Source organism: Misgurnus anguillicaudatus, chromosome 19, assembly GCF_027580225.2.
Source record: "Misgurnus anguillicaudatus chromosome 19, ASM2758022v2, whole genome shotgun sequence".
NCBI lineage: Eukaryota > Metazoa > Chordata > Actinopteri > Cypriniformes > Cobitidae > Misgurnus > Misgurnus anguillicaudatus.
In genome coordinates this window covers 50,371,807-50,399,478 of record NC_073355.2, presented here as the reverse complement: position 1 = coordinate 50,399,478, position 27,672 = coordinate 50,371,807, and the positions used below count along the sequence as shown (strand labels likewise).

The window sequence follows — 27,672 nt, the reverse complement described above, 5'->3', positions numbered from 1 at the left end:
AATTGTGAAAATCATGCAATACATATGCCAAATTCGAATTCATGCATTATGATACGACAGTCCTTCCCATTCACTTAAAAGGCACATCTTATTTAATATACAGGTTTCTCCATGTTTTTGTCTATATTTAAGCCATCATGGTCCCTTAGAGCTGGGATTAGAATTGGGATTTGGATTAGGATGTCATTTTTATATAACAATAAATTATTCTAACCCTAAACCCAAGCGAAAATGGTTTAAAAAAATTAGGAAACCAATAAATAAAACAACAAAAAAAGATGCACCATTTAAGTCAATGGGAAGGACTGGCGTATCGTATTGGAATTTGATGTATGTATTGTCAGATTTTCACACTTTGTGCTATTTATACGCAAAAGGTTAGCAGTTATCTGTTCTGATTCATATGCCGCAAATGCAGCACTTTCAAGCCTTGTAAGTGGACTAAAATCAGATGTTGACATATAAGTGGCTCTTAGTTAAAAAGAGGTCATTTGTACTAAATGGCAATAAGCATGGCCCTGCTTAAAAAACTAATAGACACCATCACAGAAATGCTATTGGTTTTATTGGGAATTTTATTGGTTCTAATGGAATATGGCCAAAAACACACTACAGTGTATTGGTTTTAATGGTAAAAGCTAATGGTTCCTATTGGTATTTTAATGGAAACCATTAGAATTTTCTGTAATGGTTTTATCAGGGTTTTTTCAGCAGGGGGAATATTGATAGCAAGAGCAGAAATCTTAATAGCATTTATCTACATGTTGGAAATGGAAGAACCGCATTTAAGAACAAAAAAAAAAGATATTATAATTTCACGTCTTCGAATCAGACATTCTGGACAAAATAATTTAAAATAAGAAAGCATGCAACTGGTAAATGCAGACATTGTAATCAAACAGAGACAATAGAGCATACTTTATGTCAACGCAGTATGAAAAATCACTTATTCAGGAAATGGAACACAATGGGCTTAAAAACTTTTTGGAATGTAATTTAGAGCAACACAAGAAGTATAGAGCCATTATAAAAGCTCCACACTCCAGTACAGCAGGTGGCGGTAGTGCACCATAAGTTGGTTTACCAACCGCCATAAAACTCCAGAAGAAGAAGATTCGAATCAAAATATTCGTAAAGTTTTGAAGCCTCGCGAATCAGTGTTTAAAGCGGTCATCACTAGAGCCAGATGTCTTCACTTGTAAATGCCTCTGTGCGCGCTATAATAATTAATTCGATTATTTTATTGGTTTGTCAGCAGAAGACAGAATTTCTTAATACGCTAACCGTTAGCAGTGAGATGAAGTTGAAAATCTGACCCGGACTCACTGTTGTCTCTGGAGCAGGGATTCATTGTCCGGACAGCGTCATAAACATCTCCTGACTCATACAGTTGTGTACTTTGAGGTAATCTCCAGCACGTTTAATACCAATATTATTAAATGTTTTTACACATGTATTATGAACCAGTGTACTGTGGAGATCGAGGACTAAAAACAGAAGATGTGCGCTATTCAGACAACTTTAAAATTGTTTGTGATGCAGCCGGCTGGTCCTTGCCGTCCATATTTATCATAATTTACAGCCTATTACATGAGAACTGCATCTGTATTTATCACTTCTTACTTTAGTTCTTATTTACCTTTATATTTAGTAACGTTAGGGGAGAGCTGGGTACAAAGTACGGCTTTTTGGCTCTATCATTAAAAAAATATTTGCGTTCAGATTTAATATTTTTTACACAATGTCCCTGTCCTGGAAACTGCCCCTTAAAGTTTGTTTGTGTGATCTACTGTTATCGTACACTGGAAGTTACAGGAGTGTAAACGTTACCTCATAGTTGGGGTTCATTGTGAACAGAGGGTTTGTTGTAACATCTGCTAGAAATTTTAGATTAAACACAAATAATTAAATCAAATTCTGTCTATATACTAAAGGTGTATATTTTTTTATTTATCTGTCTGTAATAGATAGATATCCACACATTCATTCATCAATGATCCTTCATCTAATCGTCCTTGTATTATCCATCAATTCATATAAACAGATTTTTAAAGGGCAAAAATCACAATTGTGAGTTATTTCCCCTGATATTGTATTAACAGTTACCATTTTGATGAATAGTATTTACATTGTTTTCTTTTCATTATCATTGTATCTGAGGCTTTACTTGTAACACTGTGTGCAACTAACCTCGCTGTGTAAAAATGCTTTCAATCCCAGCTATCAGTTACTGGGAGTTGCAAACATGTTTCAAAATGATGTTTTGTTTTAGGTAACAACTAACAAGACAGTGATTAAAACTTGGATAAATAAAAATCTTGCAGCATAATTTTGTTTAAAACATCAAGATTTAAGGCAATTTCAGTTGAATTTATACCCTTAGGTGAGATAATAAAAAGTAGTGTCTAAAAATGACCCCCCCCCCCATACACTATCACTCTCCTTGAAATAAAGAAATCCTCCATATATCATTTAAGGTTGGGGATTATTTCCCCTCCTTTTTCCAGGCCTTGACCTCCACAGAAGCCACACTTGCATTTGACCCGAAGGACTACATCAAGTCAAGTAAGTTTTGATGATAAACTTGGATAAATATATTTGAGATATGGTATTATAGTTTAACTAGCAAATACTAAAATGTGTTTATACAGTAGCTAGCTAGCCAGTAAATCAGATATCTAAATCTAAGGGAGCACTATTATAATAACTATAATAATGTTTATTCTGCGTTTGTGTTTCTAAATGAAAGAATATGTCTGTAGGAGCCATGTTAAGAGTATGTCATCATGTGTTGTGCTGCCTCACGATTAGTCCTGTATATTGCATGTGTATATACATGAATACATGTTTTTATTTATACATAATTTATATTATATATAAATATGTATTATATAAAAAAAATTCTTAAAATTGTATGTATGTGTGTGTATTTATATATACTATAATATACTATATATACTATAATTATTATAGACAGTACAATCACATATATTACGTAAACAAAAACACTAGTCATGTGACCGTGGGAGAATAAAGGCTTCATTAATTATGTAAGGTTAAAATACCTGTGTGTAGCTTTGGAAACACTTACACCACTTACATGGTAACATGTGTAGCAGGAGCACATATTTTTTGGTTGACTGTATAATCGTATATATTCATTCAGAGTCAGTATTGTTGACTATACTTTGCTATGTTGAAACAATCTTCAAATGGATGAAGAATAAACAGCAAACTGTAAGGATGATTGACGTGTCACAATTTTATTGCTTCCCAGCTCCTTGGCTGTTTAAAACGGGTTATTGTGCCACTACAGAATCAATTAAAGTTCGACTTACAATTAAATCAGTCAAGACGTAATTTTTAAAATTTGTATTACCTTGCATGCATGTCTGCTTATGACTAAACAATATGTTTATTTATGTTTGTATATGATATAGTTTATATATACAGATCCACAAATTTCCAAAAAATCCCATAAATTCCTGTTAAGTTTCTAATTTAGAATATTTAAAAATTCCCCAACTTAAGTTCTCATGGACAATTTCTGATAATTTACCAGAAACTTTATGCCCCTTAGCAAACCTATTTGAAATTTTTAAAAGATTTTTGTCAATGACTTTGTCAGTAATTTAAATATTTCAGATTCTGTAATTAATGCTTGAGAAAACATTTTGAAGTGAAACATTTAAAAAGTCTGAAACAGATGGTGAATGTTTTACTGACATTAAATGTTTTAATTTCTCTTCTTTCATTTCTAGTTCACACCCATAGAGTGAAAGTGATTGAGATCTTCAGTGAAGCTCCTCCTACAACAATCCACCAATAAATGCTGGAGTCAAACACACAGAGAAATCACTCCATGTGTGACAACTGAAATCTTCATGACATAATGTTGATGCTGGTGAAAGAGGAGCTTGAGAAGATGACAGATCCACAACCATGCAGAATAAAGGATGAAGATACTGAGGAACAAATAGGTTGGTGTCTATTGATGGTTGAGGAATAATCATAAAAACATTGAGAAACATGAGGGGAAAATAAACTTAAATCCATGAGATGATAACTTTCTTCATCTATAATAGATTCAGTAGAATTAGATTGAAACATCAGGTAAAGAGTTATATCCAAACATATATGTCATAAATGACCGGCATACAGAAAATAGTTTATAATCAGGGTCTTCAAATGTCTCAGACAGAAGAGAGAAAATAAAGAGATGCACATTGTGTGCCCCAAAAGACGTTCAAACAAGCAATGTCTGTTTTAAATGCAGTAATTCTTAAATAAGTAAATGTAACGACTCAGATTTGATAATGACTTTGTGCCGTATTGAATACAGTGTGAGGTTAGGACTATATACAGTGGCAAGAAAACGTATGTTAACTTCTAGAAATGAACTGGTTTTCAACACTGATTTGACAGAAAATGTGAACTGATCCTCATCTAGATCACAACAACAGACAAACACAATGTGCATAAGCTGACAACACACACATAATTCTAGTTTTTGTGTATTTTTTGAAAACACCCATTAAACATTCACAGTGCTGGAGGAAAATGTAAGTAAACCCGTAGACTAATTACTTTAATGAAACTAATGTTTCAGAAATAAAATGAGTTCAAATATGTAGTTTAGTGATACTTTGATTTGATAAAAAGACACTTAAACATTTTAAGATTGCTGTCCTTAAGAAGCATCAGCTCTTATAAACTATGCCCCACGAGAAGGTGCTCTCTAAAGATATCTAATCAAGAATTGTTGCACTCCAAAAGGCTGAAAAGGGATACAACACAATCTTAAAATGTTTGGACATCCTTCAGTCGACAGTTAGAAAAATTGTCTAGTAATGGAGACAGTTTAATATTGTAGCTACTCTTCCTAGAAGTGGGTGCACAGTCAAGATACAGTGAGGAAAATAAGTATTTTGAACACCCTGCTATTTTGCAAGTTCTCCCACTTAGAAATCATGGAGGGGTCTGAAATTGTCATCGTAGGTGCATGTCCACTGTGAGAGACATAATCTAAAAAAATCCAAAAATCATAATGTATGATTTTTTTTAAATATTTTTTGTATGATACAGCTGCAAATAAGTATTTGAACACCTGAGAAAGTCAATGTTAATATTTGGTACAGCCTTTGTTTGCCATTACAGAGGTCAAACGTTTCCTGTAGTTTTTCACCAGGTTTGCATACACTGCAGGAGGGATTTTGGCCCACTCCTCCACACAGATCTTCTCTAGATCAGTCAGGTTTCTGGCCTGTCGCTCAGAAACACAGAGTTTGAACTCCCTCCAAAGATTCTCTATTTGGGTTTAGGTCTGGAGACTGGCTAGGCCACGCCAGAACCTTGATATGCTTCCTACAGAGCCACTTCTTCGTTATCCTGGCTGTGTGCTTTGGGTCATTATCATGTTGGAAGACCCAGCCTTGACCCATCTTCAATGCTCTAACTGAGGGAAGGAGGTTGTTCCCCAAAATCTCACAATACATGGCCCCAGTCATGCTCTCCTTAATACAGTGCAGTCGCCCTGTCCCATGTGCAGAAAACACCCCTAAAGCATGATGCTACCACCCCCATGATTCACAGTAGGGATGGTGTTCTTGGGATGGTACTCATCATTATTCTTCCTCCAAACACGTTTAGTGGAATTATGACCAAAAAGTTATATTAAGACGGGCCTGGACATGTGCTGGTTTAAGCAGGGAAACCTTCCGTGCCATGCATGATTTCAAACCATGACGTCTTGGTGTATTACCAACAGTAACCTTGGAAACGGTAGTCCCAGCTCTTTTCAGGTCATTGACCAGCTCCTCCCGTGTAGTTCTGGGCTGATTTCTAACCTTTCTTAGGATCACTGAGACCCCACGAGGTGAGATCTTGCATGGAGCCCCAGTCCGAGGGAGATTGACAGTCATGTTTAGCTTCTTCCATTTTCTAATGATTGCTCCAACAGTGGACCTTTTTTCACCAAGGTGCTTGGCAATTTCGTCGCAGCCCTTTCCAGCCTTGTGGACGTGTACAATTTTGTCTGTAGTGTCTTTGGACAGCGCTTTGGTCTTGGCCATGTTAGTAGTTGGATTCTTACTGATTGTATGGGGTGGACAGGTGTCTTTATGCAGCTAACAACCTCAAACAGGTGCATCTAATTTAGGATAATAAATGGAGTGGAGATGGACATTTTAAAGGAGACTAACAGGTCTTTGAAGGTCAGAATTCTAGCTGATAGACAGGTGTTTACAGCGTGTGTGCGTTTGTCTTCGAGGGTTTCCCCCACACAACAAGATTTTTGATTGTAAATATTCTACAATGTGTTGAATGTTTACGATTTGCGATCTATGTGGCCCCGTCGTGCTTCCCAGCAGATTCAGACACTCTGAACACACCATGCAGGAAAATCTAAGAAAATTGGTGCAACCACAAAATTGGTGCAACCACAAGGTCTATCGGCCCTTTACCTAGGATTGTTGTGAGGGGGGAAATTGGCCCAAATTGAGCCAGATTATCTTGTGGTGTGTACCCAGTTTAAAGCACAATGCAGTATACTCGATAAAGTAGAGAAGAAACCCACGAGTAACAGCTAAAGGCTTGAAGACATCATTGGAACTGGCACACATCTCTGTTCATGAGTCTACCATACGTAAGTCTTTGAACAGGCATGGTGTCTATGGCAGAACACCACGGAGGAAGCTACTGCTCTCCCAAAAACATTGTTGTGAGGCTGACATTTGCAAAAGGGCACCCAGGCAAACCCCAGTGCTACTGGGAAAATACTTTATGGACTGATGAAACAAAAGTTAAATTGTTTGGGAAAAATACTATGGCACAAAATGGCACAGCTTACCAACATCAAAACATCATCCCAACACTGAAGTATGGTTTACATTTTCCTTTAGCACTGGGAATGTTTAATGGAGGTTTACAAAAAATACACAAAGAACTAGAATTATGTGTGTGTTGTCAGCTTATGCACATTGTGTTTGTCTATTGTTGTGACCTAGATGAGGATCAGATCACATTTTATAACAAATCACTGTAGAAAACAGTTCATTTCTGGAGATTCACATACTAGCTAGAATTAAATAGGGTGACTAAGATTAATTTACAGGTCTCATAGACAATTAAAGCCCCCCTAAAATGGCCTTACACCACCCATGGTGATTTGGTCATGGTCATTTTAATATTGCCAAAATTTTTCACAGATAATGCTATTTTCACAAAACATTTAGGTGCATAAGCTTAGATTTTATAAGTTCAAAACAGAAATACAAAACCAGTCCTAACTAAATGAAAACAAGTTGGCAAAAATATAGAATCTAATATTTGGTGATGTTTGAAACACCAGAAGTGTTATAGGGTTTTGAACACAGCACAAGAGTTAAACTACAAGAGCAGAAATTGACAATAGAAATAACATAATGTACTTCACATTAATAATAACATGGATACATGACAATCTCAGATGTGTTTTGTCACTCTGATTTATTTATGATTTATTAATATGAACTATTTACTATCTTTATTTTAGATATTATGGAAGTGAAAGCGGAGAGTCAAGCTGACGTGGATGAGAAACATCAGATTGTAAAAATAAATCATAATGTTTCACAGAAAGAAACTCTGAAGACAGAAGACATAAAGTGTTAAAATAGTTTCAGTGAAGATGAACGCCCTGAAGATCACAAGAGGACTCACAGTGAGAAGAAACCTTTCACATGTCAACAGTGTGGAAAGAGTTTCACTTTTCAATCGAGTCTTAACCAGCACAGGAAAACTCACAGGGGGGAAATGTCATATGCATGCCAACATTGTGAAAAGAGTTTCCCAGATCAAAGTCAACTTAAGAAACACATTAGGGTTCACAGTGGAGAGAAACCTTACACATGTCATCTGTGTGAAAAGAGTTTCAGAACAAAAGCTCAACTTAAAGCACACATGAGGATTCACACTGGAGAAAAACCATTCACGTGTCATCTGTGTGGAAAGAGTTTCAGAGATAAAGGTAATCTTAAGGACCACTCAAGAATTCACACTGGAGAGAAGCCACACGCATGCCATGAGTGTGAAAAGAGTTTTAAAACTGCAGGTGACCTTAAAAAACATTTAAGGATTCACACCGGAGAGAAACCTTACACTTGTCAACAGTGTGGAAAGAGTTTCAGAACAAAACCTAACCTTAAAGCACACATGTGGATTCACACCAGAGAGAAACCACATGTGTGCCATCACTGTGAAAATAGTTTTATAACTGCAGGTATACTTAAGACACATTTGAGAAGTCACACCGGAGAGAAACCTTACATTTGTCAACAGTGTGGAAAGAGTTTCTCTGCTGAAAGTTACCTTAAGATTCATGCAAGAATTCACACTGGAGAGAAACCTTACAGATGCCATGAGTGTGAAAAATGTTTCAGAGGTAAAAGTAACCTTACAACACACATGAAAATTCACAAAAGAGAGAAACCTCACGTGTGTCTTCAGTGTGGAAAGAGTTTCAGTATGAAGCATCACCTTAAGAGACACATGATGACTCACACTGGAGAGAAACCTCATGCATGTCCTCAGTGTGAAAAGAGTTTCAGAAATAAATGTGGACTTGAGGCTCACATGAGAAAACACACTGGAGAAACCTTACATATGTCTTCAGTGTGATAGGAGTTTTACAAGTGAAGACACTCTTAAGAAACACATGTCAGTTCACCAGTGTTGGGAGTAACGCATAACAAAATATAATATTACAGTAATATATTAGTTTTTGCCGCTCAGCTGTATAAGCATTGACTATAGCGCCGCACACGCATGCAGTGTAAAAAAATCTGGCAAATAATCTTGTTATGGGTCGGGCATAAGTTCTGTCTGGCTAAAGAGTTCCGTGTCTTTGTATCTGGCCACCTCATCAACAAGATGTTAGGAGTCACTGGATCAGGATCCGCCACATCCGAAGAGGTGTTAGAGTTGAGGATTCCTTCTATTTCTATGAAGACAGTACTCGGCACTTCTTCAGACAGTTTGGGCTCCAATAGTAGTGCAGCTGCAGTGCAGCCTTTTGAGAGCGTATTTCTCTTTCCAACATCCACCACAACGAGGAGGAGGAGAACGAGGAGTTGTTTTACCAAACCACCAAAAAAACAAGGCATGGCGTAACAAAGGAGTGGTCATTGTGCAACATTAAGTACTGCCATATTAGGCAGGACTTAAAAGAAGCACAAGATTGCAAATGAAAAGGAATTGCAACTCCTTGTTGCATTTGCAACTGGAAGATATACTGGGAAGTTGCGTTGCCCTTTGAAATGCATGAAGGCGTCATTTGGCTTTGTCCGTTTGGACAAGCATGTGTCGGAATGTCATCCTGAGCACAAACAAAGCCATGTTTTAAAAGGACATAAAAATATCCATCTTGAAGGACCATGAAAAATCTTTACTTAAATTAATTGCTAGTCCAGGATGGGTTGTGCGCTTCACAAATTATGACCATGCATTTATGTTACAAGTAACAAATATAATACTGATCACGAGTGACATACATTAATGAGAATTATAGAAAATGTCATGGCAGCAGGATATAATCTAATAAACATCAGAACAGTTAAACTCTTATATAAGGGAAACAACTGTTATCTTAACATGTGCTGAAAATGTTCAGTAATTATATAATTACTGTATAATGCACACACACACTCTCTATAAAACCTCCTTTGATTTCAATAAATTCTACTTATTTAAACTACAACTATTTACAATCTTCAGGCCGATCTCTTTCAGCTGATTCTCCTGCTTTCTTCTTCATCCTGCACGGTCGTCATAAAGGCACTCAACAAAAAACAACCCTCATGGCTTTTAATTGAAAGTGTGCAGGAGGTTGTATTGATTCAGTTTTATGTTTACTTCAAACTTGTGCAGAAAGGAGTAATATTTTTATTCCAAAAAACGAAAGTAACGAGCCACTGAAGACTACCGTAATTCACAGTCTGTTTCATTCATACGTGAAGCTGGAGGGCGCCCTAGCAAGTCTAATGGTGAGACTCGGAGAACAGAGCTCAGACGTGTCCATGTACAGTCATGTAGAAATTGTTGTGTTGTTCAATAACAGGCAAATAAAAATGTTTTGACTGATGAAACATGAAGACAATAAACACATTTGAGATGATATATCTGGTTTATCTGTGTTCTTCACACAATGTTGTGTATTTTCATAACATTACGGTATATTTATAATGCTATGCTAAGTGACAATAGCATTAGCACTGTGCAGAATACCATAAAATAATTTATATTTTTAGTCTCATTTTGTGATCTGAAGCCACTTATGATGTTATAAAGTGAGTTTGGTTTGAATCACGTTATTTGTTCTGTTTTGATGGTGTGGTAAGTTAACATACGATATATGAGAGGGATGTTTTTAGGAATAATTTCGATTGGTAAAGCTCATTCATTGGTATTTTTCTTTTTATAAGAAAGGCATTTGATAAGTCAAAGTAGGTGAAATGAAACATTTGATCAAAGAACGGGGGAATTAAAACACAGTGAATCGAAATTTGTGAGTAATTATAATACAAACAAAAGAATAATAATAGACGCCCATTACCAGGCTGAATAGGTGTTAATGTGCCCTGATGATGCTCAAACTGAATGGGGCTGTTTTTGCATATTTACTCAATTGTTTTTTTCATTCAGGCTGAGCACACTTTGTGCAGCCAGCGCAGACATGTTTCACATGCAGCTATAATTCAGGTACAATTATTATGTGAGGTTTAGGTCATGTTTTCACTCATCTGTACTTTTGAAGAATAAAAATGAGGAACAGAGAGCTTAAACTTGGAAGGGGGAGAGAAAGTGGTGCTCTCTACTTCTTCCACAGCGTCCACAGATTAAAAGTAAATAAAATAATATAAATGAGTCTGGGTGGGTCATGATTCATTTTCAGTGCAGGAAAACCCTGCTGCAATAATCAGATTATGTATGAATCATTTCACTTTGGCATGTGTCACTAATTTTTATTCAAAACCTTGATCCTCGATTTTAAAAAATAAGTAAAATTGTGATTGATACATGAGAAACATATGGTGAATGTTTTATTGACATTAAATGTTTTAATGTCTCTTTCATTTCTAGTTCACACCCATAGAGTGAAAGTGACCGAGATCCTCAGTGAAGCCCCCCCCACAACAACCCACCAACAAATGCTGGAGCCAAACACACAGAGAAACCACTCCATGTGTGACAACTGAAATCTTCATGATATAATGTTGATGCTGGTGAAAGAGGAGCTTGAGAATATGACAGATCCACAACCATGCAGAATAAAGGATGAAGATACTGAGGAACAAATAGGTTGGTGTCTATTTTTTAATCTTCATCTTTGAGGGTTGAGGATTAATCATAAAAACATTGAGAAACATGAGGGGAAAATAAACTAAAATCCATGAGATGATAACTTTCTGCATCTATAATAGATTCAGTAGAATTAGATTGAAACATCACGTAAAGAGTTTTATCCAAAGCAACCTTCAGTGGATTGAATGATTGTGATCTCCATGTAATGCTCTACTACACTTAAACCTCATGTTGTGTTCACGTCATTATGGAGAGAATTTTATTTTACCCAAAAATAGTAGGTAATATTATTTGTCTAAGACAGAAGAGAGAAAACGAAGAGATGCACATTGTGTGCCCCAAAAGATGACCAAACAAGCACTGTCTGTTTTAAATGCAAAGCACCCATTAACAAGACACATGAAATAGGCTATTGTCATTCATGTGCATACGTTCAGTAAATGCATTAGATACATGCTTTATTTACATGAGTTCACACAAAGTTAATGTCATTTTGGTTTGTTCTTAAATAAGTAAATTTAACGACTCAGATTTGATAATGACTTTGTGCCATATTGAATACAGTGTAAGGTTAAGACTATACAGTGGCAAGAAAATATATGTGAACTCCTAGAAATTAACTGGTTTTCAACACTGATTTGACAGAAAATGTGAACTTATCCGCATCTAGATCACAACAACAGACAAACACAATGTGCATAAGCTGACAACACAAAATAATTCTGTTTTTTTGTGTCTTTTTTGAAAACACCCATTAAACATTCACAGTGCTGGAGGAAAATGTAAGTGAACCCATAGACTAATTACTTTAATGAAAACTAATTTGTTTCAGAAATAAAATGAGTTTAAAGGTGTAGTTTATTGATACTTTGATAAAAAGACCCTTAAACATTTTATGATTGCTGTCCTTAAGAAGCATCAGCTCTTATAAACTATGCCGCACGAGAAGGTGCTCTCTAAAGATATCCGATCAAGAGTTGTTGCACTCCATAAGGCTGAAAAGGGATACAACACAATCTTAAAATGTTTGGACATCCTTCAGTCGAAAGTTAGAAAAATTGTCTAGTAATGGAGACAGTTTAATATTGTAGCTACTCTTCCTAGAAGTGGGCCACAGTCAAGATACCTCCTAAAGCTAGCGCCACACCAAAAGATTTTAAAAATCTTTTCAGATTTTCAAAAATTTGAGAGACCACAAACATGATGAAATAAATAGCTGATTTCACAAGTTTGTTCACAGCACACCACACACCATTAGATTAAGTTAAACAATGGGTCTCAGCTGAGAACACAGGCATGGCAGGCAAGTTTATTTGTATAGCACATTTCATACACAGAGGTCATTCAAAGATATGTATAAGAGAAAAAAGTATGTAGAAATAAGAGACACAAAAATCAAAGATACATGAGGATTTAAAATATCAATTAAAAGAAAATAAATGTGTTTTTAATAAAACAGTTTAAATGTGTGAAAAAAGAAAACAGGAATAAAAGTATAAAACAGTTAAAAATGAGAATAAAAACAAGAGAAATAAATGAGTATTAAAATAGTGCATATAAAATATAGTGCAATCAGTTCGTACACAGCATAGTGCTCATCTGGGGCCCGTTTCAATAAGGAGGTTCAACCAACTCTGAGTTTAAACTTGAACTCTGAGTTGACTTACTCTGACATAGTAAACTCTGAGTTTTCGGTTACAGAAAAGCTGATCTGAGTTAGTTCAATCGACTCTGAGTAGGTTAACTCTGAGTTAAGTGCGTGCATAACCACTATGAAAAGCCATCATCAGTGGACCTCAGATAGTAAGATTTACCATGGCAACAGCACGTGACAAAGAGGTCTTAATCCTTTTTACTACTAAAGCTGAAAGTGTTACTGCAAATGTACAGTAACTACAAGCATATCATTTAAAGTAAAGAGTTGTTGTTGGAAATTGCTACTCTAGTAAATGCTTACATTACATTTTTTTTATCACGGTTAAAATATCAGAAGTAAATAAACTGAGGACTGTGCGTTATTATATTCATTTTCATGCATATGCAATCCTATGGACAAAAAGATGACAGCAGCTCAGCTAAAAATTTGGGATAATTTATAGGGGCGGTTTCCCGGACAGGGATTAGACTAGTCCTAGACTAAAATATTTTTAAGAGCTGTCCAAACTGAAAACAACTTGTACTGACATATCTTAAAATACATCAGGGCCCTTTGTTTTGCCTGAAAATGCATACAGGTAATGTTTTTAGTAAGGCATGTTTGTTAAAACTAGTTATATTTCCTAATTAAACTAAGGCCTAGTCCTGGATTAAGATAATCCCTGTCCGGGAAACCGCCCCAAAGACAACTAAAAACATATTTTACAGTCTACGTAATAAAAATGTGCGCAATGAATGAATGAATTACAGTATAAAACCTGCTCCCGACCAGGTTAGGTTCACAGAGTAAGTTACCCCGGAAATAGTATAACTTACCTCTCCTTCTGAAACAGACTTGACTTACCCCGCTGTCTCAGGTTTAACCTATCTCTCATTTTGAAACCGAAAACTCAAAGTTTGCACTTAACCACCTTTCTGAAACGGCCCCTGGTCTCTTCTGAAATTGGTTCAAGCTGCGACTGGCATAATAGCTAAAATCTTGCGATTATTTCTCGCGGCCAAACGTGAGTTCACAGTAAACAAACATGGCTACAAACTGGAATAAAGAAATGGCATTTGACTGCTTTAACTTCACAATTTTCAATGTCCGTGTGGACAAACATATTTTACTTTCGTTTTAAAGTTAGCGATCACACGTCGATTAACAGGAGGTAAAATATTCTCACAGTAACATACCCAATATATTTTAATATAGATCTTTTTTTATTACTGTCTGTTTTTAAACTTATAAATAATTCAAAAATTGAACAAAAAATGGGTTTAGTTCTGATATTGTATACTTTTATAAAGAAATAAATAGTATATAATTATTTTTTTTTAAATATGAGACTTTTAGTGTTTCCTTTTTAGACATTACATTAATCCCTCACTAACGGTCTACAGTGAGGGATTAAAAGTATACAAATATCAGAACTAAACCCTTATTGTACTGAGATGTGTTACTGAGATATTTAATATCTGTATACATTTTACCATCGTTAATGTATTTTCATCATGTTAAAAAAGTTTGATGTGAATAAAATAAAACGCACGCACACAACCTTTTTAATCTCCTATTGCTTGGCTAGTCAAAGCTGATCCCACTTGTTGTCTAAAAAATGAATGCTCCAACACTCCAAAAACAAACGGTGCTATATAGCACCAAAAGTGGCTCCCCGCTCGCAACCATAGAAGAACCACCTCCAGTGCCATACAGCACCGGCGAAGCACCAGTGAAGCACCTGTGTAGAACCATATAGTGCTAGGTAGAACCATATTTGGTGCTATAGGGCCCCTATTTGGTTCTACACCGGTGCAACACAGGTGCTTCACCGGTGCTATATGGCACTAAAAACAGTTCTTCTATGATTACGAGCAAAGAACCACTTTTGGTGCTATATAGCATCGTTTGTTTTTAGAGTGGCGGCAGCACCTCTTACTTTGAGGGTGTGGTGCCCTGGTTACAGGTGTCCAAATGTTGAGGTGCGCTTAGGGGTCGTGGAGATGAAGGGCCCTATTTTAACGATCTAAGCGCATTGTCTAAAGTGCACAGGGCACGGTCTAAACGCGTGTGTCCATTTCCACTATTGCTAATTTAACGACAGGAAAAATTGTTTATGCGCCATGCGCATGGTTCTTCATATTCTCCTAATGAGTAATGGGTGTGTTTTGGGGCGTAACTTGCAAAAACCAATGAGAGTCTCAGCTCTTATCGTCTTTAAAAGCCAGTTGCACCTAATCCCTATTTAGAAAGCGGAATTTGTAAACTGAAAAACTAATCAGAGGAAGAAGACCACCACCAGTTAAAGAATAATGTTAAAAAATTCTCATTTTTATTACAATTTTAATTTTTTTATTAAAACCTTTAAAAGCCGTTTTCTTTCAGTCATTGAAGTTAAAATATCAGGATTTTAATTGTAGTAAATGTATTGATATCCTACATAATCATTCCAATCTCAAAGTAATTCTACATGTTGAATGTTTACAATTTGCGATCGGTGCAACCACGAGGTCGATCGGCCCTTTACCTAGGATTGTTGTGAGGGTAATATTGGCCCAAATTAAGCCCGATTATCTTGTGGTGTGTACCCAGCTTAAAGCAGAATGAAGTAGAGAAGAAACCCACGAGTAACAGCTAAAGGCTTGAAGACATCATTGGAACTTGCACACATCTCTGTTCATGAGTCTACAATACGCACGTCTTTGAACAGGCACTGTGTCTATGGCAGAACACCACGGAGGAACCTAAAAACATTGTTGTGAGCCTGACGTTTGCAAAAGAGCACCTTGGCAAACCTCAGTGCTACTGGGAAAATACTTTATGGACTGATGAAACAAAAGTTAAATTGTTTGGGAAAAATACTGCCACAAAAGGGCACAGCTTACCAACGTCATCCCAACACTGAAGTATGGTGGAGGGAACATCATGATTTGGGCATGCTTTGCTGCCTCAGGGCCTGGACCACTTGTTATCATCAAGGGGTAAATTAATTCCCAAGTTAGTATCCTACAGTAGTGTTTCCCAATCCTGGTCCTCGAGTACCTCCTCCTAGAAAGTTTTAGATGTCTCGTTATTTAACACACCTGATTTAACTCATCAGTTTGTTAGGGAGACATACCATTTTGGAAGGAGACTGATGATTTGAATCAGCTATTCCAAATAAGGAGACATCCAAAACCCTCCGGGAGGGGGCACCCGAGGACCAGGACCGGGAAACACTGTCCTACAGGATAATGTCAGGGTGGCTGTCTACCAGTTGAGGCCCAGTAGAAGTTGGTTGATGCAGCAGGACAATGACCTTAAGCATCAAAGTAAATCCAAAACAGGCTGGCTTAAGAAAAACAAAATGTGTCATTTGGAGTTGCCCAATTTAAAACCCAGACCTTAACCTCATAGAAATGACCTCAAGAGAGCATCAGAAATCCTACAAATGTTTTGTAAAGGGGAATGGGCAAATACTTCCTTCTGAACAATATGCAGGTCTGATTCAGAAGTACTGAAAGATGTTCGACAAGCTATTAAATCCAAGGGTTTACTTAGATTTTACTTTAACACTGTTAATGTTTAATGGAGGTTTACAAAAAATACACAAGAAACTAGAATTATTTGTGTGTTGTCAGCTTGTCTTGATCACATTTTGTGACAAATCACTGTAGAAAACCATTCATTTCTGGTGATTCACATACTTTTTCTTGTCACTGTATGAACAGTGGCAGAGCTAGATTTAAATGGGGTGACTAAGGTTACTTTACAGGGTTCATAGACCATGGAAGAAAACAATAAAAAGCCCACTTAAAAATGGCCTTACAACACCCATGGTGATTTGGTCATGGTCATTTTAATATTGCCAAAATTTTTCACAGATAATGCTATTTTCACAAAAAAATGTAAGCTCAGATTTATAAGTTCAGTCCTAACTAAATGAAAACAATTTGACAAAAAGATAGAATCCAATGTTTGGTGATATTGGAAACACCAGAAGTGTTATAGGGTTTTGAACACAGCACACGAGTTAAACTACAAGAGTAGAAATTGACAATAGAAATGACATAATGCATTTCATATTAAAAATAACATGAATACATGACATCTCAAATGTGTTTTGTCACTCTGGTTTATCAATATGAACTATGTGCTGTATTTATTTTAGATATGATGGAAGTGAAAGAGGAGAGTCAAGCTGAAGTGGATGAGAAACATCAGATTGTAAAAATAAACCATAATGTTTCACAGAAAGAAACTCTGAAGACAGAAGACATAAAGTGTGAAAATAGTTTCAGTGAAGATGAACGCCCTGAAGATCACAAGAGGACTCACAGTGAGGAGAAACCTTTAACATGTCAACAGTGTGGAAAGAGTTTTACCCGTAAATCGAGCCTTAGCCGGCACAAGAAAGCTCACAAGGGGAAAATGCCACACGCATGCCATCATTGTGGAAAGAGTTTCCCAGATAAAACTCAACTTAAGATACACATTAGAGTTCACACTGGAGAGAAACCTTACACATGTCATCAGTGTGGAAAGAGTTTCAGAACAAAAGCTCACCTTAAAGCACACATGAGGATTCACACTGGAGAAAAACCATTTACTTGTCATTTGTGTGGAAAGAGTTTCAGACATATAAGTAAACTTAAGGAGCACTCAAGAATTCACACTGGAGAGAAACCACACGCATGCCATGAGTGTGGAAAGAGTTTTAAAACTGCAAGTAACCTTAAGATACACATGAGGATTCACACCGGAGAGAAACCCCACACCCGCCAACTATGTGGAAAGAGTTTCAGAACAAAAGTTAACCTTAACACACACACGAGGATTCACACTGGAGAGAAACCACACCCGTGCCATCAATGTGAAAAGAGTTTTATAACTGCAGGAAAACTTAAGATTCATGCAAGAATTCACACTGGAGAGAAACCTTACACATGCCATGAGTGTGAAAAATGTTTCAGAAATAAAAGTAACCTTACAACACACATGAAAATTCACAAAAGAGAGAAACCTGACACATGTCTTCAGTGTGATAGGAGTTATACAAGTGAAAGCGCTCTTAAGAATCACTTGACAGTTCACACTGAAGAGAAACCGTTCATTTGTCATCACTGTGGAAAGAGCTTTACAGTAAAACGTGCCCTTAATGCACATGTAAGAATTCACACTGGAGAGAGACCATACGTGTGTCAACAGTGTGGAAAGAGTTTCAGGACAAAATCTTACCTTAAAGACACAAGATTTCACACTCGATAGAAACCATTCATGTGTCAACAGTGTGGATATGGCAACAAAGTTTAGAAATCAGCTGAGGTCTTATTAATAAAACTGTCTGGAGGATCCTTACTAAAAGTCTACATGCACACAAAAGCCAAAAATGGTTTACGGCAAAAAAGATTGAGGCCGTTTCTCAATATGTGTTCTTGTCTGTTCTTGTGAAACGTCATCAGTCGCGGCCCAAGTACTGTTCCAATTCCATCAAGTCAAGTTCACATAACATCCCCGGATGTGTTCTTAATCCGCTCATTTTATCGAGGATGCATCAGAAGGTGACTTGTGTGGACTTAAGATAGACAAGTTTCCCAGAATGCATTTCACGTTAACGGCAGTGGAGCTTAAAACCGTCACAATATTTAAAATATTACTCTTTCTGTGTAAAATGTAGCTGTTTGTCGAGAATGTAGATGAATAAACTTTAAATATGTGGTCAGTAGGTAAAGATAGTTTTTTTGATTCATGCTTAAGCAGATACAGGCTTTAACAGTTCAAGTACCGAGAGCCTATCATGATCTGCAGCTACTCGGGACTGCATATTTAGGATAAGTGACATAATGCATCAGGAAATTACAGTTTTTATTCTAAGGAGGTGTTTATTTAGTCTCTTCTTAAAGGCCTGAACATTCTTTGAAGTGATTTCACCTACTACAGTACAGGGGAGGCATTTCCAAGTTGTTACAGCCGAATGAAGAAAGCTCCTCTCCAGGCATTTGGTGTTGGACTTGGGGAGTTTTAAGGCGTGACTTGGTCGTGCTCTTCGAGTGGTTCGGCAAAGGAGATCAGGAGGAGGTAGCAATGCTTTGAGATCCTCTGGGCAGTTTTCAGTGTGCATTTTAAAAAGCACAGTTATTGTTGCCACAGTTCTACGATGGCTGAGCTGGCTGATTGCATATTTGCATTTTCAGTGCCTTTTTCTGGATGTTGTCAAGCTGCCCAAGGGTGGTCTGTGATGCGTTCATCCAGGCAAGGCATGAGTACTCCATAGTACTCCTGACTTGTGCTTTGTAGACATTGGCCCTACCTTTGACATCAAGCTTATTGGCCAACCTGCGCAGAGCTCCAAGACGCTGTCCAGCACACTTGCAGATGTTTGACAGGTGATTAGTCCATAGCAACTTCTTATCGATACATAGTCCCAGAATATTCAACTATATAGTGCCTATATGACACAGTCACGTGCCTGCAGCCCCAACTGACCGCAGACTGCGCAGACCGATCGGTGGTTGGCTTGAAGCAGTGCATCCCGGTTAGTAATTTTGTCCGACTTCAGCTGGCGCTGCAGGCACGTGACTATGTCATATGGTTTTTAAGTACCGCGAGAGCGTTTCGAGAGTAGCCGGTTAGCTCAACCGGTGCAGCTTCTCCAGAGCGGCTGCAAGGGGTTGTGATGACGACACAGCTTTACGTGATTGTCGCCTCACTGATGACGACGATCACATGCGTTTCAAGTTTCATCCAACATTTAGTTCCACTAATAAACATTATAAACTCATGTTTTAAAACAGGAAAAAACACGTTAATATGCATAAATATGTTATATTGTGTTGTGTAATAAAATAAAAATGAAAATAACAAACTCTATTGGTATTTTAATAATATAGGCTTGTTTGCCGTTATTTTCGGGTATACAGTATAAGCAGCAATTAAAATATTCGATATAAAATGTTTCTGGTTGGAACGTTTTATTAAAAGGTTTGTTTTTATCAAATTCGGCATCTAATTCACTTAATTTGCGATAAAAAACAAGGAAACACGGCACACGTCACTACAGCAAGCAGCAGATGTCCGGCTTGACGGCTCCGTCTTCAGTTCCTCCCTCGACTGCAAGCGGCAAACCTCGCCGATCGGTCTGCGCAGCGCCGGATGATCTCGAACACACCTATACATTTTAAATGAGAGACGGCGGCAAACTCCGGCGCGAACAGGAGCGCGGCGCATCATGTGTTCAGTGTTCTCTGATTTGTTACTTCGATTTGAGTGAACTAACATTCAGCCAATCACAGAGTGAATCATCTCTTGGGCGCGCCTGCATGAGCTTCAAATCTCTTGTTGCCCTTGTGAATTTTCGTTTGTTCATTTACTTTTGCTATTACGCCGTCTGGGATCAAATGCACCCCTGAAAAAAAGCAAAGGACGATTAGCCTACATAATTTTTTCAAACACACATGTTAGAGAATGTTACAATATGCAGGGGCGCCGTTAGGGGGGTTCAAAGTATGCCAGGCATATGGGCCCATAAGTACGCTAGGGGGCCCCACCATCATCACTTTTCCGTTTTTTTTTATTGTACACATTTAATTATTACCACTGTAGTAAAATGTAATATAAAACTACTGTGAATGACTTTGTGTTGAGTAAAATTGAGACACTTTTTAAAAAACAGCGTGCAATCATAACCTAGTAGATGCAATTACATATTTGGCGGTTCTGGTGGTTTTTAATTTGATTGTGCGGATATGGGTGAGTAGACAACATTTTTGTTTGGGATCAGTTTGGTGGGTTTGCTATGCACAATTGGTAAAATTTTGATATCAATTTGTTAGCCTGTAATAGCTTACTCATTTGCAATTGTAATTTTGCTGAGCAGACACAAAACATTGAGGTTAGGAGGCAATTTTTTATTTTCATAGGTCAGAGTAAATTTTCATGTTGGTGTTGGTTTTTGTGCTGAGATCTTGTATATTAGTCATTCAAAAACAAAACACTCATTAAAAAGCCAAAAGTAGTAGCTTTATTTTGAGTCATCTTTTAGCTATAAAGTTAAAGCCGTGTGGCAGCTAGCTTAGCATGTTTGTCAAGAAGTCAGTTGGGGATGGTTGTCTCATAGCTTGCGGGGTTGGTTGTCACATGTAAGTATTGGACATGTAGACCTTTTTAAGACTGTTTTTTTGTTTGTTTGTTTGTTTGTTTTTGTTTGCTGTTAAAATAAAATAAATAAATCATTAAATAAAAAGATTTTAACACTAAAAAAAATTTCATTTTATTTATCAACAAAGTAGACAATTCAAGTAACTGATCACCCACTTTAATCCCATTGTTTAAACATAATGGGCATTGGGCATTGATGACAACTATCATAGGGGTGGTATTCATATTAAAACTAATTTGCAGTTTCTAGCTTAAAAACCTAAAAAGTTCCATATTATCTTTTCAGATCCCAATTTATCCCTGAAATCCTATTGAACCACTATAGGGTCAACTAACCCCGTTATGGGGTTGGTTGTCACATTGTGTCAGAGTGTCTTTGATGGTTAATTACTTCCTGTTACAATACATTCTAAAAATAAAAAGTTTACACATTTAAAGCCAAGACCCCAAGGTTTCATTTCATGAAGGAAATTCTGCTAAAAGATTTTTTTGAAGATGAGCAATTCATGCATGAGTAAAAATTGTGACAACCAACCCCGTTCTCCCCTAAACTTAGTGCAGCTATTATAAACGCTATATCAGATTGTTTTTAACATGCATCCTAATAGAGAATGTCTGTTTTATATTTATGTTTTAGTATTGTTGTGTTTAAATGTTGTAATGTTGTTAATGTTTTGTTTTAATTTAATTCGATTATTAAGACACTAATTTTAAACGCCATATATTGGGAGTTGTAATGGATTGAAGGCTAATATAACGGTACAAAAGGAGTGGGTCATAAGACATAATTTTCGACTTTAAATTAAGTTTTGTTTGGTTCAAATGTTTGCTTCAAATGAATTTCGTTTAATATAGTTTGTCTCTTAATTTTAATCAATGTTTTGTTGATAAGTGTTGTAAATATGAAAGAAAAAGAACATTAAAAAGAACACCGTGCATTTCATTACGTATCAAATATGAACTACTGCAATATAGCCTACTACCAAATACCAAAACATGCAGTATTATCCTTGTAATGATAGTTGTTGGATGTGCAAAATCATATTAGGGGGTATATCACTTTAATCGCTTTTCAAAAAAAGCCTTCAGTGCACAGAAATAAATTTGCATGCCCACTTTAAAAATCAACGTCATAATTAAAACTTTAGCCGATTGTGCTTTTTGCAATTTCTGTGTTACTGGCGAAGGGCGTGCGCGGGCGAAGCGCACAGTCATAAAGATCAACGTAATATTAATTTTAATTTTGCCGACCACGCTTTTTGTCATGAGCGGAGGACGGAACACATACCACCACACGCACAGATAACAGCGACATAACGAGACTATAAGTTCTTTAGTGTTTTTCTGACGAATACAGTCAGTTCGTAAGAACATTTTTAAATGGACTATAAGATCATCAATATGAACTCGTTAGAATGAACTATTATAGGCTAAACATAATTGTACACAGGGCCGGCCCTGGCCAATTTGCTGCCCTAGGCAAGATTTCACCTGGTGCCCTTTAGAATCACAGAATCACAATTGTGTCCCAATCATTTTGTTCATAAACTTACACAGAAACAAACTGCACAGCTTTGTCTTGTTTTTCTTTATTTTGAAAATATTTTGGAAACACACACAAACACACGCACACGAACACATACCCTGTTACTCAGGCATTTGATCTTGACATTGTTAAAATCTTGTCTTTTTTACACGTTTTAACACTGTGCATTTAACTTAAAATATTTAATTGTGTACAAGAAAACAGCTGTTATTAATGAATTATTAGTAGCATGTTGTAGTGTCTCGGGAGATCGTGCTCATTGTTAAATAGCTTACTGTACTGAAGCGGCAGTTTAAAATATAAACCCAGAATTCAGCGAACGTCAAGAACAAGAAAAAAAACAATAAGGCCAAGACGCGGGATTTAAATTACGTTACACGGACCATGTATACATTTCAATGTTTCTGGACAGAAATACCAACTTTGTCTGGTATTAATAAGCTGCACATTGGAGTGCTGGCTACTCCCCGCGGTGCTGAAGACGCGTGAGATGCTGAAGATTTCTCGTCAATAAACGGCTGTATGTCAGCGTTTGATTACTTACATCTTTCTTGCACTTCCAATAACTGCGCATCTGACCTCTGTGTTGCACCTTTGTCTGCCTGGTCTGATTTTATTGGTCATCTCGGAATAATTTTAACTTTATCTTGCTTAATGGGGTGCAGCTCAGATCTGTTGGCCTGTGACATCACACTACCGCGAGATCAACGTAAAAGCTTACTTAGTCATTTACTATTGATTCGGTCTCGCGGTGCTAAGACGTCAAATGCCGATCGGTCTGCGCAGCCAGAAGTCAAACGAGCGCTGAGCGTTGAGTCAAATAAAACGAGCATCAGAAAATGACCGAGATCCGGACCTCGTGGACCTCAATGGTGGGTACGGTCATGCGTCCAGCTTCAATAATGTATCATATTAATTTGAAACAGCAACCCAGAATATTAGTCACAAGCATAGATTAAAACAATGATGACAATAATCACGTGAAAAAAAGACTTAAATTCTGGACATTTTGGCAGTGAGGGGGGGTTCGTTCGAACCACCCGAACCCCCCCCCCCCCTGCCTACGGGCTTGAGTTGGGTTAGTAAAATAACGAAATTACAGCTTTTAAATAGAAGAAAAAAGTTTTTTTATAAAGAGATTTTTTTTAAGTTTAAAAGTGCAGAACTCTTCTCAAGGGGAAGAAAGCTATACTTTCCCCCTTACGTGCAACCTATCGGAAAGCGCAGATGAGTTAGTTGGGTTAGTAAAATAATAAAATTATAGATTTAAGTACAAAATAGTATTTATATAAAGAGAAATATTGAAATAAAAAGTGCAGAACTCTTCTTAAGTGGAAGTAATAAAGTAAAATAACAAATAATAATTATATAATAACGAATAATAGTTTCCAATAGGTTGCACGTAAATGTCTGTGCTGCCACCAGTACTCCGTCCGAGCGCGTCTTCAGCACCGCGGCCAGCACCCCAATGCGCAGCTTATTAATACCAAACAAAGTGAACAAGTTGGTATTTCTGTGCAGAAACATTGAAATTTAAACATGGTCTGTGTAACATTATGTAAATTCCGCGTCTCTGTCTGATTGTTGTTTCCGTTTTCTTGTTCTTGACGTTCGTTGAATTCTGGGTTTATATTTTAAACTGCCGCTTCAGTGCAGTAGCCACAGAGCTATTTAACAAGCACGATCTTCCGAGATACTATGCTACTAATAATTCATTAATAACTGCTGTTTTCTTGTGCAAAATATTTATATTATAAAATATATAAATATTTATAGTTAAATGTTTATATACATATATTAAAAAAATAATAATTTGGGCGCACGGACGTCCCAAGGGGTCGGCGGCGCCCTTAGCATTTGCCTATTCCGCCTATGCCCAGGGCCGGCCCTGATTGTACACATTTCGCTTCTAAAACCGCACAGAGAACTCGACTGCCGCGACTTTCAAAGGACCTTCCATAGATTTCCATAGTTCAGAAATGCATTTCCATGCATTATTCTTCTTTTAGTGATCTCTTTAAAATCAGTCACGTGAATGTTTTCTGCCTTAGGCTACCAGATTAAAATGGTTAGGCTAATCGTTTTTCGAATAAATCTTTTTATTTTACTTCATGCATTTATTTTTTATAAACACGAACCTCGGTTAAAGGGGAGAGGGGGTGGTGTAGCTACAATATACAACGAAATTTTTAAAGTAAACCAAAAATCTGAACTAAAATGTAAATCATTTGAACTAATGTTGTTAAATATGGAAATAACTGATCGTAACCACAAACAGCTCTCTTTTGCCTTAGCTACAATCTATAGACCTCCGGGCCACCATGCAGATTTCCTTAAAGAAATAGCAGATTTTCTGTCTGAGCTTGTAGTCACTGTAGATAAAGCTCTTATCGTTGGTGATTTTAATATTCATGTGGATAACACAAAAGATGCATTAGGACGTGCGTTTATGGATGTTCTAAATTCTCTCAATATTAGACAAAACGTGACAGGGCCAACGCATACTCGTAAGCACACATTAGACTTAATTCTGTGACTCGGGCTCAATATTAATGACATCAAATTATCACCTCAGAGTGATGAAGTTTCTGACCATTACCTTGTGTCATACACTGTTCTTCTAGATATGATCAGTCAATCCTCATCATTCTACTGATTTGCCATAACATTAATTTCCACCACTAAAGATAGCTTTATTAGCACTCTTCCAGACCTGTCCCAAATTAAACATGCAGATAACTGTGATGATCTAGATATTGTTATAGAAAACCTAAACAATGTCTGTTCTAAAACATTGGATGCCGTTGCTCCCATTCGAAAAAAGAGAATCAAAGAAAAACCGCCAGCTCCATGGTATGATCATCACACCGCAGCTCTTAAAAAGGCAACTAGGAAAATGGAAAGTAATTATAGAAGCACAAAGTTAGAAGTATGGCGTGCAGCATGGAAAGATAGTGTTAAACACTACAGACAGGCTATTAAAACCGCCAGATCTACCTATCTTAGCAAGCTTATAAATGAGAATCATAATAACCCTCGTTTCCTCTTTAGCACCGTTGCAAAACTGACTAGAAACAAAGAACAAACAGAAACCAACAGTAAACTCCAACACAATAGTAACGACTTCATGAACTTCTTTTCTAACAAAATTACGGCTATAAGGGAAAACATCGTAGCTACACAGGCAGCCACCACTCTACCCATTAGTTCACTTAACACTAGACTACCACACGAACATCTTGATTCATTTAAACCTACTCCAATAGAAGAGCTCTCTAAACTAGTAACGTCATCCAAATCATCGTCCTGTATATTAGACCCCGTTCCCACAAAACTACTTAAAGAGGTATTCCCTGTAGTGTCAACCCCGGTTCTAAATATCTTTAACTCATCGCTAGAAATAGGATACGTTCCAACAGCTTTCAAACTAGCAGTTATTAAACCGCTGATTAAAAAACCACAGCTTGATCAGGGAGAGCTTAATAACTTTAGACCAATCTCAAATCTCCCATTTCTTTCGAAAATATTAGAAAAGGTAGTGGCAAGCCAGTTACGCACATTTTTGACAAAAAATAGTACATATGAAAAGTTCCAATCAGGATTCAGGCCCCACCATAGCACAGAGACAGCGTTGCTTAGAGTTACAAATGACCTCCTATTAACATCCGATCGTGGTGAAATCTCAATTCTTATATTATTAGACCTTAGTGCAGCCTTTGACACAATAGATCACACAATCTTACTCAATAGACTAGAAAACTATGTTGGTATCAGTGGTCAGGCGCTAGCCTGGTTTAGGTCGTATCTAACCAATCGCTATCACTTTGTTTATGTAAACGAGGAAGAGTCATATCACTCCCTGGTTAAATACGGTGTACCGCAGGGATCGGTTTTAGGTCCTATCCTGTTCTCGTTATACATGTTACCTCTAGGAGACATTATCAGGAAACATAACATAAGTTTTCACAGCTATGCGGATGATACCCAGCTTTACATCTCCTCACATCCCAGCGAAACACACACGTTTTCTAAGCTAACAGACTGCCTTAGCGATGTTAGTGACTGGATGGCACATAACTTTCTTAAGCTGAACTCCAATAAGACAGAGATACTTATTATTGAACCGAATCGCTACAAACATAATATGTCAGATTACAAATTGCACGTAGATGGCTGCACTGCGGTGCCATCTTCCACGGTAAGGAACTTAGGTGTGATGTTCGACAGCAACTTATCCTTCGATAGTCATATCGCCAACGTCTGCCGTACAGCATTCTTCCACCTTAGAAATATCTCGAAAATACGCCATATACTGTCTACATCTGACGCAGAGAAGCTTATCCATGCTTTTATGACCTCTAGAATAGACTATTGTAACTCGCTACTCGGGGGATGCCATGCAAATCAAGTAAACAAGCTTCAGCTAGTTCAAAACGCTTCCGCAAGGGTACTTACTCGATCTAAAAAGTACGACCACATAAGCCCAATTCTGGCATCTTTACACTGGCTACCAGTTAAATATCTCATACAATTTAAAATATCACTAATCACCTACAAAGCTTTAAATGGCCTAGCACCCTCATATCTTAGAGAATTACTATCAGAATACAATCCATCACGCACACTACGGTCACAAAATTCTGGTCTCTTGATTATCCCTAGACTATCAAAAGTGTCTAAAAGTGGAAGGTCATTTTCCTACTTAGCCCCTAAGCTCTGGAATGATTTACCAACCGATGTCCGAGAATCAGACACAGTCGATAATTTTAAATCTAGACTTAAAACTTTTCTCTTCAACAAAGCATTCGCATAATTTGTCTAGTAAAAGTACTTAACTCGAAATAGTTATCTGTACGGAACAAAGCACTCGCGGTCATAACACAGACCAACCAAATAAATAAATAAAAACCTTATCTTAACCTATAGTCGGATTGCGATTTTGGAACTTTCGTGTTCTTGTGAATAGTATGCCATACAGACCCGTTTGCCACTGAACCTGCATTAACGACGACAGTGG

At 37.1% G+C, this 27,672-nt stretch overlaps 2 protein-coding genes and 1 pseudogene across 5 annotated transcripts in view; 2 read left to right on the top strand and 1 right to left on the bottom strand.

Moving 5' to 3' along the window:
• The window catches only part of LOC129422537 (uncharacterized), a 681,876-nt gene that overhangs the window by 165,160 nt on the left and 489,044 nt on the right, over window positions 1-27,672 (bottom strand). The gene's annotated exons all lie outside the window — the stretch shown is intronic.
• On the top strand, window positions 834-18,683 carry LOC129426415 (uncharacterized). Of its 3 annotated transcripts, XM_073856591.1 has the most exons (4): window positions 834-1,404; window positions 2,508-2,565; window positions 3,762-3,980; window positions 17,124-18,683. In XM_073856591.1, the coding sequence occupies exons 3-4, from the start codon at window positions 3,893-3,895 to the stop codon at window positions 18,218-18,220; spliced, it is 1,185 nt and encodes a 394-aa protein (XP_073712692.1). In that variant the 5' UTR covers window positions 834-1,404; window positions 2,508-2,565; window positions 3,762-3,892; the 3' UTR covers window positions 18,221-18,683. The 3 variants fall into 3 exon arrangements, with proteins under 3 accessions (XP_073712692.1, XP_073712691.1, XP_073712693.1); XM_073856590.1 differs by lacking the exon at window positions 834-1,404 and having other exon boundaries at window positions 1,592-2,565; XM_073856592.1 differs by lacking the exons at window positions 834-1,404; window positions 2,508-2,565; window positions 3,762-3,980 and adding an exon at window positions 11,204-11,334.
• Window positions 7,654-10,150, top strand: LOC129422842 (uncharacterized; annotated as a pseudogene).